We start from the raw sequence: 13,575 nt of genomic DNA on the forward strand, positions 1-13,575 counted from the left end.
TCTACGTAGGGACAGACTGAAAGCTGCTTTACTGGGACAATAAATGCCAGTCTTGGGCAGCGATGCCTATATCCTGGGTGTGAATTTCAAAAAAAACGAGTGGTGCACAGGGTCTGGATTCAACTGCATTTACACTGGACATCAGCGCTCAGCAAAGCCACTGAGAACCGCAGCAACCCGCCACAGATTGGGGTGAATATTCTTCAAGATCCAGTTCACCTTCAGCCAGAGAGCGCTGCAGCTTTCACACTGCCTGTTGTCTCTGGGTGTTGGGTTGGAATCTTCTCAAAGCACACTTCCATTTCTCACCCAGCACCTAGGGCGGCGCTGAGTTTGTGCCCGGTTTGCTTCTCCCTCTCCCAGCACAGAGCAGGAAAAGGAGGATTGAGGCAGGGGGAGAGTGAGTGGGGCTGGAGACAGTGGGGGTGGTTAAAGGGTTTTGTTGTGTTTGAATTGAGGGGAGGAGCTTCTCTCCATTGATGCAGAGAGAGTGTGTATGTGTGTGTGAGAGAGAGAGAGAGAGGGGTGGGGGTTTACTGAGTGATTGAGAGCTGTGTTTGCCTCTCTAACCAATACTGAGCAGAGAGTCGTGCAGACACAGTGACGGAAAAGGAAGGAGTTTTGTTGCAGCTTTTTAGCCGCGGATGTGGGCGAGTCCCGGAGCCGCTCAGCCCTCAAGCCCAAAGCGGCAGCTGCCCGCGCCCCTGTTCCCCCCCTTACTCCGGGAGCCCCGACCACAGCGATGACCCCCGCCGAGCAGAATGTGACCTGGCTGATCTCCCTGGGGGTGCTGGACTCCCCCAAAAAGACCATCTCGGATCCGGAAGAGTTCCTGAAATGTGCCTTGCGGGACGGACTGGTCCTCTGCAAACTGATGGAGCGCCTGGCACCCGGCTCCCTGGACAAGGTAAACTGGCACTGGGAGGGGTGGGGGTCTCATTTACCCAACCCCGGGTGGGGGTACCACTCACCCCCTTAAACCCCCAAACTGACCCACTGAAACTGGACCCAACCTCAACTCCAACTGGGGCAAGTTCCGCATTTCACACCAAAATACAGAGAGTTAAAACCTCACCCTATTCAGCTCTTTGTGGATGGATTGATTGGAGATTTTGTATTTTTTTTTTCTTGTTGCTATGTGGCTGGGAGATGGTCTAAAGAAAAGGATAAAATTGTTTCATGTAGCCCATAATAAAACAATGTCAGGCTTTAGGATTAAACATGTTTTGGAAACTTGCCAGGAAAGTAAAGAGAACCACAAATATCAATTCTCTTTTTTTTTAAAAAAAAACAAGCTATGAACTAAGGTAAAATTCCTTTCCATTGTTACACCGGACAAGAAAAAGTTAAGTTTTATCTTAAATGATTTAAAACTGGGAAATTGGCAGTGTGAGGGCACTGCTTAAACTTCTGGTGGTTAAATAAATGTCAGTTGAACCTAAACCGCAGTCTGAACAGCAGCTGCATTCTCCTGATCGTGGCGTGTGCACCGGGTTGTGGCGTGTGCACCGGATCTACAGCAAATGGTTCAAACTCCTGCCCCGGCGCTTCCACTATCCCCCACACATTCCATCCTATTTCTGTTTATATTTTTTATTAACTGGTCTGTTTGAATCTCATTGGCTTGGAGGTTTGGTAAAGGTTGTTCTGAGCACTGGAAAAACTCAGCAGGTCTGGCAGCATCGGCGGAGAAGAAAAGAGTTGACGTTTCGAGTCCTCATGACCCTTCGACAGAACTTGAGTTCTGTCGAAGGGTCATGAGGACTCGAAACGTCAACTCTTCTCCGCCGATGCTGCCAGACCTGCTGAGTTTTTCCAGGTAATTCTGTTTTTGTTTTGGATTTCCAGCATCTGCAGTTTTTTTGTTTTTATTTTTGTTCTGAGCACTACTGCCATTTTAATTGATGAAAGAAGGAATTGTATTTATATAGCACCTTTCATGACCTCAGGATATCCCAAAGCACTTTATAACAAATGAGGTGATTTTGAAGCACAGTCGCTATGGTAATGTAGGAAATGCAGCAACAATTTGTACACACCAAGATCCCACAAACAGCAATGTGATAAAGCTCATCAATTTTTGTGGCATTGGTTATGGGATAAATATTGACTAGAATACCTGGGATAACTCCCCTGCTCTTCTTCAAGATAGCACCAGGAGAACCTTTACATGCACCTGAGAGGGAAGGCAGGGCCTTAGTTTAACATAGAGATAAAAACAAAAAAACTGCGGATGCTGGAAATCCAAAACAAAAACAAAAACAGAATTACTTGGAAAAACTCAGCAGGTCTGGCAGCATCGCCAATGCTGCCAGACCTGCTGAGTTTTTCCAGGTAATTCTGTTTTTGTTTTTGCCTTAGTTTAACATCTTACTCAATGACAGCACATCCTCTGTACTAACCAGAATACCAGCCCTGAATGTGTGCTCTGTTCTCTGGTGTGGCACTTGAACACACGACTTTCTGACTCAAAGGTGAGAGTGCTACCCTCTGAGCCATGGCTGACATCTACATACAGCCTGTGTCAGAACTGCAAAACCTGTTGTTATCAACAGCTTACAATGTATGTAAATGAAAGGGACCCTAGATTTAGGCTTTCTCTGGAAGCTGGTGGGGCTCTATTATATGCAGTTAAATGGGCAATTAAAAACAAAGTTTGGACACTTATTTTTGATCTATGGTGAGGTTTACAAAATTTTAGAAACTGTAGAACGGAAGGAAGACATTTGGCCCATCAGAGGTGTGCTTGTTGATCTTCATTGGCTCCCAGTCTGGTAATTCCTCAAATTTGAAATTCTCATCCTTGTTTTCAAATCCCTCCATGACGTCATCCCTCTCTATCTTTGTAACCTCCTCCAGCCCCATAACCCCCTCCAATCCCGAATTCTAGCCTCCTATGCATCCCCAATTTTAATCACTGCACCATTGGCAGCTGTGCCTTCAGCTGCCAGAGCTCTAAGCGCAGGAATTCACTCCCTAAACTTCTCCATATCTCCTCGTTTAAGACGGTCCTTAAAATCTACCTCATTGACAAAGCTTTTGGGCACCGGCCCTAATATCTCCTCATGTGGGTCATTGCCAAATTTTGTTCAATAATGCTCCTGTGAAGTGCCTTAGGATGTTTTTCTGTGTTTTACTATATGCTACATAAATGCAAGTTATTCTATATTAAATGAAGTGAGAGTAATATTTATGATTCAGGCTTCACTTGTGACATGTAAGATAGAATGATTCAGAGTCCTGTCAGAAACCTTAAAAGGATTAACTATGGCGTATAACTCTCAGCTACCAGTGAGAAGGAACGCAGTTATCAGTAATTTCAAAGGCAACACCAAAAAGAACCAAAATTGTGTCCTAACCAGCCATAATTTGTTTTTCTTTATTCTTTCATGGGATTTGAGTGTTGCTGGCTAATTGCCCCCAAACTGTGTGGCTTGCCAGGTCATTTCAGAGTCAACCACATTGTTGTGGATGTGGAGTCACATCAGATTGACCAGGTATGGACGGCAGGTTTCCTTCCCAAGAAGATATTTGCGAACCAGATGGGTTTTTATAGCAATTAAATATTGTTGTCAAGGTCACTGTCACTGAGACTAGCTTAATATTCTAAATTTATTAGTTAAATTTAAATTGCACCAGCTGCCATTGTGTGATTTGAACCTATGTCCCCAACACATTATCCCGAGCCTGTGCATTACTGGCCCAATGACGCTACACTATACCACCTTCCCCACAGAAGAAGGTAAGAGGGTTTTAAACTAAATGTAGGGGGCAAGGGATCCAAGTTGGGAAGATGTGGTAAACCAAAGGGTAGAGTCAAAGCAAAAGAGAAAGTTATTGTTATGGGGAATGAAAACCAGGAAGGGATAGAGAGTATAAATCTAACAGTAAATCAACAGATGAAATTAGAGGTTATAAAAAGAATAAAAGAAAACTAAAGGTTCTGTATCTGAATGCACATAGCGTTCGAAACAAAATAAATGAACTGATAGCGCACGTAGAAATAAATAAATATGATTTGATAGCCATTACAGAGACCTGGCTGCAGGAGGACATGGATTGGGATCTGAATATTGAAGGATACAAGACGTTTAGGAAGGACAGGAAGTGAGTAAAAGGTGGAGGAGCGGCTCTGCTACTTAATGATGGTCTTAGCACAATAAAGAGGAATGACTTAAGTTCAGGAAACCAGGATGTGGAAACGGTTTGGGTAGAGATGAGAAATGGTAAAGGCAAGCAGTCATTTGTGGGAGTCATGTACAGGCCCTCTAACAGTAACCACATGGTAGGATGGAGTGTAAAAGAAGAAATAATTGGAGCTTATCAGGGAGGCACAGCGATAATCGTGGGAGATTTTAAGTTACATATTGACTGGAAAGGTCAGATGGGCAAAGATAGCCTAGATGAGGAGTACATTGAATGTTTTAGGGATAGTTTCTTAGAACATCACATTCTGGAGCCAACCAGACAGCAGGCCAAATTAGACCTGGTATTGTGCAACGAGATGGGAGTAATAAATGATCTCATAGTGAAGGTGACCATAATATGATTGAATTTTACATTCAGTTTGAGGGAGAGAGGAGTGGGTCTGAGACCAAGCTTTTAAACTTAAATAAGGGCAATTATGAGGGCATGAAAGCTGAGCTGCCAAAAGTGAATTGGCAAATTAGGTTAAGGGATAGGTCAATAGAAATGCAGTGGCTAATATTTAAGGGGATATTTCAGAATTGACAGAATTCACATTCCAACGAGCAAGGAAAAAGTCCAAGAGATGGACACACCATCCATGGTTAACTTGAAAGGTTAAAGATAGAATCAAACTTAAAATCATATAATTGTGCAAAGATAGGTGGAAGGCCAGAAGATTGGACAGAATATAAGGAGCTGCAAATTATAACTAAAAGATTAATAAGGGAAAAATTAAAGCATGAGAGAAAGCTAGACAGAAATATAAAAACAAATAGTAAGAGTTTTTATAAATATTTTAAATAAAACAATTAACAAAATGAGTGTTGGTCCTATAGAAAGTGAGTCTGGAGAGTTGATTATGGAAAACAAGGAGATGGCAGATGAATTGAACAGGTATTTTGCATCAGTTTTCACTGTAGAGGATACAAGTAACATCCCATAGGCAGCTATAAACCAGGAAAGGGAAATGGGGAAGAAAGTCAGGGAAATTACAGTCACCAGAGAACAGGCACCGAGTAAATTGTTGGAATTGCTCCTGTCAAGAACCTGGATCCTGATGGAAACAAAAACACAAATAGCGGGAAAAAACTCAGCAGGTCTAATAGCAGCTGTGGAGAGAAAGAGTTAATATTTCCAGTCCGTATGACTCTTCATCAGAACTAAAGAGAAATAGAGATGAGGTGAAATATAAGCTGTTTAAGGGGGGGGTGGGACAGGTAAAGCTGGGTAGAGGGCCAGTGATAGGTGGAGACAAAGGAGATACTGCCAAAGATGTCATAGACAAATGGGCAAAGGGGTGTTGACGGTGGTGATATTAACTAAAGGATATGCTAATTGTGATTAAGGGTAGAAAGCAGGATGAGCAAGTGACAGATAGCCCTAGTGGGGGTGGGGTGGGGGGAAGAGATTGAAATAGGCTAAAAGGTGGAGATGAAACAATGGATGGAAATACATTGTAAAAATAATGGAAATAGTTGGGAAAAGAAAAATATATACATAAAAAAATAATAATTATTAGAAAAAAGGGGATCAAAAAGGGGGGTGAGGATGGAGGAGAGAGTTCATGATCTGAAGTTGTTGAATTCAATATTCAGTCCGGAAGGCTGTCAATTTCCAAGTCGGAAGATGAGGTGCTGTTTTTCCAGTTTGCGTTGGGCTTCACTGGAACAATGCAGCAGGCCAAGGACAGACATGTGGGCAAGAGAGCAGGGTGGAGTGTTAAAATGGCAAGCAACGGGGAGGTCTGGGTCATGCTTGTGGACAGATCGAAGGTGTTCTGCAAAGCGGTCACCCAGTCTGCGTTTGGTGTCTCCAATGTAGAGGAAACCGCATTGGGAGCAGCGAATGCATTAGACCAAATTGAGGGAAGTGCAAATGAAATGCTGCTTCACTTGAAAGGAATGTTTGGGCCCTTGGACGGTGAGGAGGGGGGAAGTAAAGGGGCAGGTGTTGCACCTTCTGCGGTTGCATGGGAAGGTGCCGTGGGAGGGGATTGAGGTGTAGGGGGTGATGGAGGAGTGGACCAGGGTGTCAGGGTGGAATGCTGCCGGTGGGTGTGAAGGGAAGATGTGTTTGGTGGTGACATCACCACTGGAGTTGGTGGAAATGGTGGAGGATGATCCTTTGAACACGGAGGCTGGTGGGGTGATAAGTGAAGACAAGGGGGACCCTATCATGTTTCTGGGAGGGAGACGAAGGTGTGAGGGCGGATGCGTGGGAGATGGGCCGGACACGGTTGAGGGCCCTGTCAACCACCGTGGGTGGAAAACCTTGGTTAAGGAAGAAGGAGGACATGTCAGAGGAACTGTTTTTGAAGGTAGCATCATCAGAACAGATGCGACGGAGGCGAAGGAACTGAGAGAATGGGATAGAGTTCTTACAGGAAGCGGGGTATGAGGAGCTGTAGTCGAGGTAGCTGTGGGAGTCGGTAGGCTTGTAATGAATATTGGTGGACAGTCTATCACCAGAAATTGAGACAGAGTGGTCAAGGAAGGGAAGGGAAGTGTCTGTGATGGACCACGTGAAAATGATGGAGAGGTGGAAATTGGAAGCAAAATTAATAAATTTTTCTAGGTCCAGACAAGAGCATGAAGCAGCACCGAAGTAATCATCGATTTACCGGAGAAATAGTTGTGGGAGGAGGCCGGAGTAGGACTAGAACAAGGAATGTTCCACATACCCCATAAAGAGACAGGCATAGCTGGGGCCCATGCGGGTACCCATAGCCACACCTTTTATTTGGAGGAAGTGAGACGAGTTTAAGGAGAAATTGTTCAGTGAGAGAACAAGTTCAGCTAGACGGAGGAGAATGGTGATGGGTGGGGATTGTTTGGGCCTCTGTTCAAGGAAGAAGTGGAGAGCCATCAGACCATCCCAATGGGGGATGGAGGTGTAGAGGGATTGGATATACATGGTGAAGAGGAGGCAGATGGGGCCAGAGAGCTGGAAATTGTTGATATGATGTAGGACATCAGAGGAATCGTGGATGTGGGTGGGGAGAGAGAATGGAGTCAAGATAGGAAGAAATGAGTTCCGTAAGATAGGAAGAAATGAGTTCCGTGAGGCAGGAACAGGTTGACATGATCGGTCTGCTGGGACAGATCTGTTTGTGGATTTTGGGTAGGAGGTAGAAGCGGGCCGTGCGAGGTTGGGAGAATGATTCCTGATGGACTTCATCCTAGGGTCTTAAAGAAGTGTCTAGTGAGCTACTGATGCATTGGTTTTAATTTTCCAAAACTCCCTAGACTCGGGGAAGGTCCCATTAAATTGGAAGATAGCAAATCTAACTCCATTATTGAAAAAGGAAGAGAGACAGAAAGGGGAAACTACACGCCTGTTAGCTTAACATCTGTCATAGGGAAAATGTTAGAAGCTATTATTAAAGAAGTTATAGCAGGGCACTTAGATAAGCTCAAGGTCATCCGGCAGAGTAAACATGGTTTTGTGAAAGGGAAATCATGTTTAACCAACTTATTGGAATTCTTTGAGGAAGTAACATATGCTGTGGATAAAGGGAAATCGGTAGATGTACTGTACTTAGATTTCCGTAAGGCATTTGATAAGGTGTCACGTCAAAGGTTACTGTGGAAAATAAAAGCTTATGGTATCGGGGATAACATATTGGTATGGATAGAAGATTGGCTGGCTAACAGGAAACCGAGAGTAGGCATAAATTGATCTTTTTCAAGTTGGCAAGATGTAACAAATGGTGTGCCACAGGAGTCAGTGCTGGGGCCTCAAAGGTTTACAATTTCTATAAATGACTAGGGTGAAGGGACTGAAGGTATGGTTGCCAAGTTTACTGATGCCACAAAGATAGGTAGGAAAGTAAATTGTGAAGAGGACATAAGGAAGCTACAAACAGATATAGAAAGGTTAAGTGAGTGGGCAAAGATCTGGTGGATGGAGTATAACGTGGCAAAATTGTCTATTTTGACAGGAAGAATAAAAGAGAAGCATATTATCTAAGTGGTGAGAGATTGTAGAGCTCTGAGGTACAGAGGGATCTGGGTGTCCTAGTGCATGAATTGCAAAAGGCTAGTATGCAGGTACAGCAATTAATTAGGAAAGCTAATAGAATATTATCATTTATTGCAAGGGGAATTTAATACAAAAGTAGTGAGGTTATGCTTCAGTTGTACAGGGTATTGGTGAGGCCACATCTGGAGTACTCTGTACAGTATTGGTCACCTTATTTAAGGAAGGATGTAAATACATTGGAAGCAGTTCAGAGAAGGTTTACCAGGCTAATACCAGGAATGAGTGGGTTGTTTTATGAGGAAAGGTCGGACAGACTAGGCTTGTATCCACTGGAGTTTAGAAGATTAAGAGACGACTTGGTTGAAGATCCTGAGGGGACTTGACAGGGTGGATGTGGAGAGGATGTTTTCTCTTGTGGGATAATCTAGAACTAGGGGGTCACTGTTTAAAAGTAAGGGGTCGCCCATTTAAAATGAAGATGAGGAGAAATCTTTTTACTCAGAGGGTTGTGAGTCTTTGGAACTCTCTTCCTCAAAAGGTGGTGGAAGCTGAGTCTTTGAATGTTTTTAAGACAGGTGGATAGATTCTTGGTAAGCAAGGAGGTCTTAGGTTATTGGCAGTCGGTGGGATGCAGATTTCAGGTTCCTATCAGATCAGCAGTGACCTTATTAAATGGCGGAGCAGGCTAGAGGGGCTGAATGGCCTATTCCTGCTCCGTGTTCATATGTAATACATAATAAGTGGTTAGTATAATGCAGTTGATCGCCCGATAAGTGCTAGCAGGATTTTGTAACAAAAACTTGGTTATTAATGGTAACTGAAGTAATGAGGAAATTGTGTTTCCTTGATTAATATTTGATGTATATTGAAATGCTGAAGGCTTTTTCTTTTGAAAAGAATAATCTGCAGAAAGCAATAATGGGAAACATTACCTGGCTGATCGACCTTGGGAAAAGCAATCTTTACCAGGATACACCCAAGTTTCAAGATTCTTCAGCAACAACTTGCAGTAATAAAATGCCTTTAAAGCAACAACTTGCATTGCTGGAGTGCCTTTAATGTAGAAAAGTATTCCAGGGTATGTCACAAGACGTGTAATGTGTAATAAGAAGCAACAATGAACAGTGAGGCAAAGGAGGAGATATCGGAAGACATTAGGAGAAATCAGCAGGCATTATCGAAAGCACTGCCAAAGCAGGGGGGGTTTGAGGGGGGTTTGAAAGAAAGAGAGGAAAATGCAGATGCTGAGGGGTATAGTGAGGGGATTCCAGCATATGAGGCTTAGGTGGTTGAAGGCACAATTGCCAATCGGAAGCGAGATCTGCTAGAATTTGGAGTAGAGGAATAGAGAAGTTATGGGTTGGGCTGTAGGGCCTGGAGGAGGTTGCAGAAATAGGGAGGGGTGTAGGGGCTGGGGGAAGTTACAGAGATAGGGAGGGGTGTAGGGGCTGGAGGAGGTTACAGAGATAGGGAGGGGTGTAGGGGCTGGAGGAGGTTACAGAGATAGGGAGGGGTGTAGGGGCTGGAGGAAGTTACAGAGATAGGGAGGGGTGTAGGGCCTGGAGGAGGTTGCAGAAATAGGGAGGGTTGTAGGGGCTGGAGGAATTTACTGTGATAGTGTAGTGTGGGGCTGGAGGAAGTTACAGAGATAGGGAGGGGTGTAGGGGCTGGAGGAAGTTACAGAGACAGGGAGTGGTGTAGGGGCTGGAGGAAGTTACAGAGATAGGGAGGGGTGTAGGGGCTGGAGGAAGTTACAGAGACAGGGAGTGGTGTAGGGGCTGGAGGAAGTTACAGAGATAGGGAGTGGTGTAGGGGCTGGAGGAAGTTACAGAGATAGGGAGTGGTGTAGAGGCTGGAGGAAGTTACAGAGATAGGGAGTGGTGTAGGGGTTGGATGAGATTACAGAGATAGGGAGGGGTTGAGGTTGTGAAGAGATTTAAATACAAGGCTGAGAATTTTAAAATTGAGGTGTTGATAGCCAGTGTAGGTCAGCGAGCATAGGGGTGATGTGTGAGGAGCACTTGGTCTGGCATAAGGTACAAGCATCAGATTTTTAGATGAGCTGGAGTTTATGGCAGGTTGAGAGGCTGGCCAGGAGAGTGTTGGAATAATATGGGTGATGTTATGGGGCTGAAGCAGATGGTCTTGGCGATTGGGTGGATCCAAGGTTGGAAACTCAGCTTGGGTTCATTTAGGAACCAGGGATTGTAAAATGTCTGCTTCATCGGAGACAATAGCCAAGAAAGAGGATGGAGTTTGTGGTAGGGTCTTTGATCTTCTCAATTTTAAACTCGAGGAAACTGGACTTCATCGGAGAAAACTATGGAGGAGATGTGCGGGGCAAGTTTTTTACACAGAGGGTAGTGAGTGTCTGGAATTCGCTGCTAGTGGAGGTGGTGGAAGCAGGTACGATAGTGGTGTTTAAGAGGCAGCTTGACAAATACATGAATAGGATGGGAATAGAGGGATAACGGACGCCGGAAGTGCAAAATATTTTAGTTGACGGGCAATATGGTCGGCGCAGGCTTGGAGGGCTGAAGGGCCTGTTCCTGTGCTGTACTTTTCTTTGTTCTTTCTTTGACTGGATGTCAGACGACCAATTTGACAACTCAGAGGCAGTGGTGGAGATGTGGGCAAAGAACAGCCCATTAAAACAGGACAGTGGAGAGAAGGCATTGAAAGTGTTAGATTTGATAAATTGTGTCAAAGTTTGCAGAGAGGTTGAGGATGAGGAGAGAGAGTTTAGTGTGATCACTATCATGGAAGATGCCATTTCTGAGTCTGGTTCGATCCATTTCAGTGTGGAGACAGAGATGGAAACCTGATTGGAATGATTCAAATGTGAACTTGTGGGAAAAGCAGGTGCAGATTTGGAAGGTGACATGTTGGCAGACTATGGAGAGGAAGGAAAGAGACTGAAGATGGGGCAGTTGTTTGCAAGGGAAGAGGAATTGAGCTTGGGTTTTCTGAGGAAGAAAATGTTGATGACTGTGAGGAAAGGAAAAGGAACCATTGAAACTATCTGCTTAAATGGTGGCCAGGAAGGGAAGCTGGATGGTCAGCAGTTTTGTGGGAATGGTGCCAAGGGAGTTGGTGGTGGGCCTAATGGATAAGATGATCTTAGAGAGAGTTCGGAGAGAAATGAGCAAAAAACAGGGGTTCAGAGCAGGGGTACTTGAAGGGAGGTTTGGATTGGTGGGTATTGGGAGGGAGGGGAGCAGCAGATGTAGTTAAACAGAGGACCTCAATTATAATGGCAAAGTAGTTCATTAGTTCAGTTCTGATGAAAGATCACCGACCTGAAAGATTAACTCTGTTTCTCTCTCTCCACAAATGTTGCCTGACCTTAGTTTTTCCAGCATTTTCTGTTTTTATTTCAGATTTCCAGCATTTGCAGCATTTTGCTTTTGAGTTTATTCGTTCCTAGTTCTTGCTGGGGGTAGGGTGGAGGGGGCAGGGAGCGGGGATTGAAGAGATAGTTGATAGTGGAGAAGAGGTGCCAGGATTTGTGTTTGATCTCCAGGATGATTCTGGAGGATGGGCAGCTTTGGCAGAGGATAGTGTTGCCCCAGAGCGCTTGATGTGATCCAGTGATGTGCTGGTAGATTCCTCAGCAGGTTGTGCTCCAGATACATGCACCTCTTGGACTTGAGTGAGGAAATTTGGGGATGATACATAAGGAATGACCAGAATGAGAGAGAGTAAACAGACAAGCTAACAAAAGTTGTTGACAAGGCAATGATTGAGCAAGTTGACAGCTGTTGAAGTATTGAGGTATTTGGAGAGCCAAAGACAAGGCAATTGGGAAGATGCAGTTTTATGTTTGGGGAAGAGTTTTTTTCTCTTCAGAGTAGGAAGTGGGGTTTATATAGCATTGGCCTTTTGAGTAAGAGTGGAGAGAATAGCTCATGATCTCCTCCAATAGGATTTACTGTCATAGAAAACACTGAGTAAAAAGAAGGAACTTGTATTCTATCTCACTTTTCACACATTCAAAGCACTACAAAGCTAATGATATACCTTTGAAGTTAAGTAATGTAGGAAATGCAGCAGCCAATGTGTGCACAGCAAGCTCCCACAAGCAGCAATGTGATAATGACCAGATGATCTGTTTTAGTGATGTTGGTTGAGGGATGAATATTGGCCAGGACACCAGGGAGAGCTCCCCTGCTCTTCTTTGTGCCATGGGATCTTTTTAAAAATTCATTCATGGGATGTGGGCATCGCTGGCTGGGCCAGCATTTATTGCCTATCCCTAATTGCCCTTGAGAAGGTGGTGGTGAGCTTCCTTCTTGAACCGCTGCAGTCCATGGGGTGTAAGTACACCTACAGTGCTGTTAGGAAGGGAGTTCCAGGATTTTGACCCAGTGACAGTGAAGGAACGGTGATATATTTCCAAGTCAGGATGGTGAGTGACTTGGAGGGGAACTTCCAGGTGGTGGTGTTCCCATCTATCTGCTGCTCTTGTCCTTCCAGTGGCTGTGGGTTTGGAAGGTGCTGTCTAAGGAGCCTTGGTGAATTCCTGCAGTTCATCTTGTAGATGGTACACGCTGATGTTACTGTGTGTCGGTGGTGGAGGGAGTGAATGTTTGTGGGTGTGGTGCCAATCATGTGGGCTGCTTTGTCCTGGACGGTGTCAAGCTTCTTGAACATTGTGGGAGCTGCACTCATCCAGGCAAGTGGGGAGGATTCCATCACACTCCTGACTTGTGCCTTGATGGTGGACAGGCTTTGGGAGTCAGGAGGTGAGTTACTTGTCGCAGGATTCCTAGCATCTGATCTGATCTAGTAGCCACAGTATTTATATGGCTAGTCCAGTTCAGTTTCTGGTCAATGGTAACCCCCAGGCTTTTGATAGTGGGGGATTCAGCGATGGTAATGACATTGAATGTTATGTGGCGATTGTTGGATTCTCTCTTGTTGGAGATGGTCATTGCCTGACACTTGTGTGGCACGAATGTTACTTGCCACTTGTCAGCCCAAACCTGGATATTGTCCAGGTCTTGCTGCATTTGGACATGGATTGGTTCAGTATCTGAGGAGTCATGAATTGTGCTGAACATTGTGCAATCATCAGTGAACATCCCCACTTCTGACCTTATGATGGAAGGAAGGTCATTGATGAAGCAGCTGAAGATGGTTGGGCCGAGGACCTGAGAGGGCGGGCTAAGTTTGATGGCACCTTTGACAGTGCAGCATTCTCTCAGGCTGACACTCTCAGTATCAGTATTGGATTTTATGCTTGAAGTGGCACTTGAACCCCACCTTTTGACTCGGGGGTAGGAGTGCTACCTACTAAGGCAGTTGACAGTACCTGGAGTTAATGTACTGTGAAGTGGGAGTTATGAAGTGGAGCTATCTGCTTTGGTGACAGTACCAGTGGCTTTTGAAAGGATGGAAAATGCT

At 44.7% G+C, this 13,575-nt stretch overlaps 1 protein-coding gene across 4 annotated transcripts in view; it reads left to right on the forward strand.

Moving 5' to 3' along the window:
• Positions 1–630: 630 nt before the first annotated feature.
• Positions 631–13,575, forward strand: part of arhgef6 (Rac/Cdc42 guanine nucleotide exchange factor (GEF) 6) — a 174,546-nt gene continuing 161,601 nt past the window's right edge. For 3 of the 4 annotated variants that reach the window (XM_041195755.1, XM_041195756.1, XM_041195757.1), the window contains exon 1: positions 631–907. In XM_041195755.1, the coding sequence (XP_041051689.1) occupies positions 743–907 (165 nt within the window). In that variant the 5' untranslated portion in view covers positions 631–742. The remainder of the gene's footprint in view (positions 908–13,575) is intronic. The other variant, XM_041195759.1, reaches the window with a different exon arrangement.

This window comes from Carcharodon carcharias, chromosome 9, assembly GCF_017639515.1.
Source record: "Carcharodon carcharias isolate sCarCar2 chromosome 9, sCarCar2.pri, whole genome shotgun sequence".
Taxonomy (NCBI): domain Eukaryota; kingdom Metazoa; phylum Chordata; class Chondrichthyes; order Lamniformes; family Lamnidae; genus Carcharodon; species Carcharodon carcharias.